Here is a 6,190-nt window from a genome sequence, read left to right as displayed (position 1 = left end):
TGTAACAAATAGAATAGTGAATGCAGCAAATATAATGACAATGATGCTTTTGATTAGATGATGAGATATTCTGTATGGCTTTCTTGGTCATTAAATATTCTATTATATTAAATCTGGATAATATTCTATTTATTTCAAATACATTGCCTAAAAAGGAGTGTCATAGTTCTAGGCAAGTCAGAAAGAAAATGAAATATATGTATATATTTCAAAGAATGTTGATTATGTACCTACTTTAGCGGATTTTTTTGTTAATGAAAATGCTACTATGTACTGAGCCAGTTTTCTTGTGTACATCATACACAAATAGCTCAACATATCATTTCATTTAGTAATAATATTACATTTTCCTGAGTTTATTATACAGTACCATATTGAAAAATAAAAAGTCCAATATATCATGACACTGAAATCTTTGTAATCATTTAGACCATGAAAAAAGAAGAATGGAAACAGAAAACTGCTCTTTATTACCTGACTTTTTTCTCCTGGGAATTTCCAGTAACCCTGACATGAAAGGGGTTTTATTTGTTGTGTTTCTTGTTGTTTATCTTATTATTCTGCTGTTAAATATTGGAATGATCATTTTGATCAGATTGGATTCCCAGCTTCATACACCAATGTACTTCTTCCTCAGCCACCTTGCCTTCTCTGACTTATCCTATTCCACCGCAGTGGGACCAAAGATGCTGCTGGACCTTCTCACAGAGAATAATCCAATCTCCTTTGTAGCATGCTTCCTGCAATTCTTATTAGTATGTATCTTTATAGATATTGAGTGCATGCTTCTGGCAGTGATGGCCTTTGATAGGTACAAAGCCGTCAGCAACCCTCTGATGTATGCTGTGGACATGTCCAGTAGAGTTTGTTACCAGTTCTTAACTGGAATTTATCTGTTGGGGACTATAGATGGCTTGATACATACTTCATTGGCATTCAGCTTATGTTTCTGTGGCTCTACATATATTAATCAATTCTTCTGTGATTTTCCTGCTGTTTTATTGCTTTCCTGTTCTGATACACAGGTCAATGAATTGGTATTGTTCACCCTTTTTGGTTTCATTGAACTGAGCACCATCTCAGGGGTACTTATCTCCTACTGCTACATTATCTCCTCAGTTTTAAAGATCAGCTCTGCTGGGGGTCGTTCCAAGGCTTTCTCTACCTGTGCCTCTCACCTGACTGCAGTTGGGATTTTCCAGGGGACCATGCTCTTCATGTATTTTAGACCTAGTTCAGCCTACTCTCTAGACCAAGACAAAATGACATCAGTCTTTTACCTCCTCATTATTCCCATGATAAACCCTCTGATTTACAGCTTGAGGAACAAGGATGTGAAAGAAGCCCTGGTAAGGCTGAGAAATAAAATGTGGTTCTGAGGGAATTTATTGACTACACAGAAATGTATCATGTCTATTGGTTTTCTACTGCACAAAACAAAATTGATAACATCAATTTTTTTAATTTACTAAGTATTTGTGCTGAAGTCTAATAATAAGAAACAGTTTGAGACCAACATATGTGTCTTATTCATTTATTGACTTTTGTAATATACAGTACTCTATTTTTAAAAACCATGATGAATTAATAATTAGAGGTGAAGGACTTCTTGTTTCCATTAGACTATTAACATAACCATTAACCTTTAATATGATGTTTTTTAACCAAAACTCATATTAAATTTCCTGTGTTGACAATCAATCCACTTAACTATGATATTAGCATGCAAGAACTATAGGAAGTGATAAAATCATGAAGGTATACTCCAGTGAAGAAATTTGTGCTCCTCTATAAAATCAGACTCTTGGTGTCTCATACCAAATGAGGACACTACGAAATGGTGTCCTCTATGAACCAAATTCCAGGCTTTCTCCTGACACCATGTGCAGATCACTGACTTTAGATTATCATCTTCCAGAACTGTGATCTACATCTGAAAAGTGACCTTGACTTCAAATATGCCATTTTTTGTGAAAAAGTCAGAAAGATGTGGAGACAATTGACACTCTTGCAGAAATCATTCAGAGGAATACATTAAAATAATAAATGGTGTGGCAAGTGATCATCCCTAACTTAGAAGATGTTATATTCATGGAAATAACCCACATTCTATAAACACATACTACTTTATCATGGCATGTAAACCATACTTGTATCCATATAGGTGTAGCCATTTATCTGTTAAAGTGATTGCATTAGTCAGACTTCCTTAGAGGAAGAGGAAAATAACAGAGAGAATGTATGTATGTATGTATGTATGTATGTATGCACGTATTTATTCCAAAAGGGAATTATTATACTGACATACAGGTTGTGGTGCAACTAGTTCAACAATGGGTGTGTCTGACTGAAAGAATCTGGTATTTGTTTAATCTACACAGCTGAATGATTCAGCTGGTCTTCATTCTCCATTTGAATCTGAAGAAGCAGGTTTGGCTGCCAGTGAAGGAATGCCTCAGGAACAAGATAGATGAACTTGCCTGTAGATGTAAGAGCAATCAGGCATATATCTACCTTCATCATTGACATTTTAGGTGGGCTGTCACCAGAATGTATGTCCCAAAATTAGAGTGAGCCTTCATACCTTACATGATATTATTGAAACTATCTCCTGCAGATAAACCTGGCTGCTTTAGTTTTACTTGATTTCAAAGCCGTCAAACTGGCAGTCAAAATTAGACATTACAATGATTGTGGAATAAGTGAAGAGAGATTTTAAACTGTAAAACAAAACATATCTGACTTATAAAATCATCTTTCTGAATTTGTTATTTTGAGAAATATATTGCTTGGTGTAATACTTTAGGGAATTAAAGCCTGACGTGGAAACTCTGACAGATGCTGTTCTAATCAGGCAGAATATTAGTTACTTTGTTGTACCTAAAATCACTCTTTTTATTTCTTCAATTACTTCCTCTCATTATTTCCTTCCACTTTTAATTTCTAAACTAACATCTCTTATATGTGTCATACAGTCAGTAGAAGTGTCAAATCATTAAATACACTGAGGGTGCTGACCTTAAAATTCTGTGTTTGTACGTATGACTTTTGTCCTTCATTCTTGTTGCTGAAGATGAAATGTTATGAAGAATGAAATGTTATGATCTGTTTAAACATATGTGATATGCATCACAGTCTTCTCTTACAAGGCATAGGAAATAAATGTTAAGTGTTTTTAGATTTTCTGGTCACTATAATCTATCTACAAATTGATATTCCAATATTTTGATATCCCATTATTGTATCAAAAATATTTGAACAAGATGAATAATTTTCTTTATGTCTAAATAGTGAACTACAACTCTATTCTTTGGGAATAATATGGAAACAGTGAATAGTAGAAATAGAAAGCATCAGTTTAATTTCCTGAGATCTAAAGGATAATTTGTTATTTTCCATGTAATGTCACTTCTTTTTCTTTGATATATCACTCAAATACAAAGATTGGTTAATTAGTGATACTGTGCAATTTTTTCCACATTGAAGTGATTATTCTTTAAAAATGTTATTTCATGCTCACTGGTAAAGTTCTTCTGGTGAGGGGCAGAGAAATGGCTTTCTTTCTTTATTTCCTCAATAAAATATGATATTGACAATTGGCTTTCTATTTGACTGTATTCTTAGACAACTAAAGGATATTGACATATGGGAGGCTGCTTAGCAGGAGGTATGGTACAAACCCTTCAGAATATAAATGGTGCTATCCATTGCTCTGGGTGTCCCTATGAAAGTAAATTGGAGTCAAAGAAGATACTGATATAGGCATGTGTGTATGGTACTTTTATTCTTGTGTGAGCATATCTATGGATGCACTCTTCATGTTTGGGTATGATACTCAATGTTTTTCAGGTTTCCACAGTGAACATTGATCAGGCACACTGTAGGGTTTTCTTATACCATCAGCACTGGAAAAGGACTACTGACTGTTGTGGGAACTCCTTCTGTCAATAGTTTTTAAGATACTGGCCCATTTTGGATATGGTCTCATGTACTAAAAGTACAGATAAAAAATGTGCCCCTTTTTCTGCTGGATTCAGTTCACATCCCCAGCTCATGCAGAAGACTGCAGATTGCTATTCTTACTGTGAGTTTATCCCTAAATAAATAAACCAATCCAGGGTACTGTGGAACTCTTTGATACTATTACAACCAATCAAAATGCTTGGCTTGTTGGACAGAGAACATTAAAAGTAAAAATCAGACAAATGGTTTTTAAAAGGTAAATTATCTTTGTAGCAGAGCCAATTATAGAAAATTATAAAAAATAAAAATGGAGAACTGTGTAGGCTTATCTCCACAGTACATCTCATGCATCTCAGACTCAGAAACCATTGTGAAAGAGGGGTGGAAAAACTGTCAAAGTCAAAAGAAAAAAGGATTTGTCTTTGTCATTGAATCTCCTAGAAAAGTCAGGACCTAAATTCATAAAATGTCACTGACATTACAGGATAAACATGACCTGAACAAGGAATATGAGAGTAGACATGCAAATATTGACAGGGGAAATCACAAGAGGCATCATCACTAAACAAAGAAACACATGTAACTAAAGAATGCTGAGAGTGTATACTTGGAAGACAGAGATAAGTAGATGTCTATGAGTTCAAGGCCAGTCTGTTCAACAGTGCAAGTTGCAAGACAAGCTCCAAAGCTACAGAAAAATTCTATCTCGAGAAAACAAAATATGAAAAAAAATGGTGTGGAACAATGGTCTGTACTCTGTTAATTATACTTTAAATAAATGCTGATTGGCCAGTAGCCACGCAGAAAGTAGAGGCGGAACAACCAGACAGGAAGTAAAGGTAGGTCAATCAGAACAGGAGAATTCTGGGAAGAAGGAAATCCTAGTCTGCAGTTCTGATCCAGCCACAGAGCAAGCAAGATGTGACTGCCATGCTGAAAAATGTACCAAGCCACGCGGCTCACATAGACAAGCATAATGGGCTAATACAAGTTATAAGAGTTGATAGAAGCCTGAACTAATGGACCAATCAGTTTATAGGTAATGTAGACCTCTTTGTGATTTTTTGGGGGACTTAACAACTGTAGGAACTGGACAGGACAGAAACCCTGGACAACAAACAAACAAACAAAGAATCCTGAGAGTGGAAAAATTTGTCTTCCTCAGGAAAGAATACACAATTAGCTACCCTGTACCAAATATTCAGTCCTGAAAACAGAGGCATACAAATAATGGTACGCAGAGAGAGCAGGTGCAATTTCTGTATTCAAGCATGCCTTTGTGTTGGACTGGCCAACTTGTTCACATGTTCCTGAAAAGGGGAGTGAGGATTGAGGAAAGAAATAGATAAGAGACAGAAGATAAAGTTGGAAGGGCTTCCAGGGAAAACTGTAACCCTCTCAGGTTTATTACTCATAGTCCTTATGTACCCCAATTAAAAGGGGAAGGCAAAAGACTCATTCCCATAATACAAGGAAGAAATAAGCTTAATTAACTCTTTACATCTCAAAGCACCTAGTAACCATGCCCTAAGTCCTGTTGTTTGATCTTTGAGTAGCAATACATCCAGTAGCCAAACTGTTGGCCAAATATCCTGTTATCTGTCCTTGAGGAACAAGAATAGGTTTGAATTCTCTGACCTTTAGTTAAAATGGAATGGATTCAAAACTGTGTGCTCTCACACATGTGCACATGCAGGTGCATGTGTGTGTACATGTGTGCATGTGTGTAACAATAATTAAAAAAAACAGGTCATTGCTTCTAAAGAGAATGAAGGAAGGAGATACATGGAGATAATGCTTGAAGGGAGGAAGGAAGAGGTGAGAATGTTACTATTTTCACAGTTTACATTAGCTCATTTTAAAATAGGTTGTGGATGAAATTGTCTTGGACATGGATGAATCGAAACAAATAAGGAAGAATGTAGAAACCATTATATAAAGTTCAGTTTTAGTTTCATTGAATGACTGATTTCACTAAAATTCCTTTAAAAAGTCTGTCACCATGAATTTGTCACTCTAAAAATGGAGACAAGGATAAGTAGTGAATATGATTACTATGGGTGCATTGGTTGTATATTCGCAAGAAAAACACTGAGAGAGGTGTGTAATTAATCACATTGGAATAACTCAGAAGAGTCAGAACCTCAGGAGAATTAAATCTCAACAGTCTCAGATGAAAATAAATGTGATGATTTTATCTTCCAGTACAACAGGAAGGCTAGGAAGA

General features: G+C 35.4%; 1 protein-coding gene across 1 annotated transcript; it reads left to right on the top strand.

Annotated features, from left to right (window-relative positions):
* The first annotated feature begins 440 nt into the window (after positions 1–440).
* Positions 441–1,379, top strand: LOC130869904 (olfactory receptor 5W2-like). Its single transcript, XM_057762393.1, has one exon. The coding sequence runs from the start codon at positions 447–449 to the stop codon at positions 1,377–1,379; it is 933 nt and encodes a 310-aa protein (XP_057618376.1). The 5' UTR covers positions 441–446.
* Positions 1,380–6,190: the final 4,811 nt, after the last annotated feature.

The sequence above is a fragment of the Chionomys nivalis genome, chromosome 2, assembly GCF_950005125.1.
Source record: "Chionomys nivalis chromosome 2, mChiNiv1.1, whole genome shotgun sequence".
NCBI classification, from domain to species: Eukaryota; Metazoa; Chordata; class Mammalia; order Rodentia; family Cricetidae; genus Chionomys; species Chionomys nivalis.
Note: the sequence above shows the minus strand (reverse complement) of the source record. Positions and strands in the feature narration are given on the sequence as shown.

What these genes read in the sequence shown, in the direction of transcription:
- LOC130869904 (XM_057762393.1), top strand. Translation starts at nt 447, where the DNA reads ATGGAAACAGAAAACTGCTCTTTATTACCTGACTTTTTTCTCCTGGGA.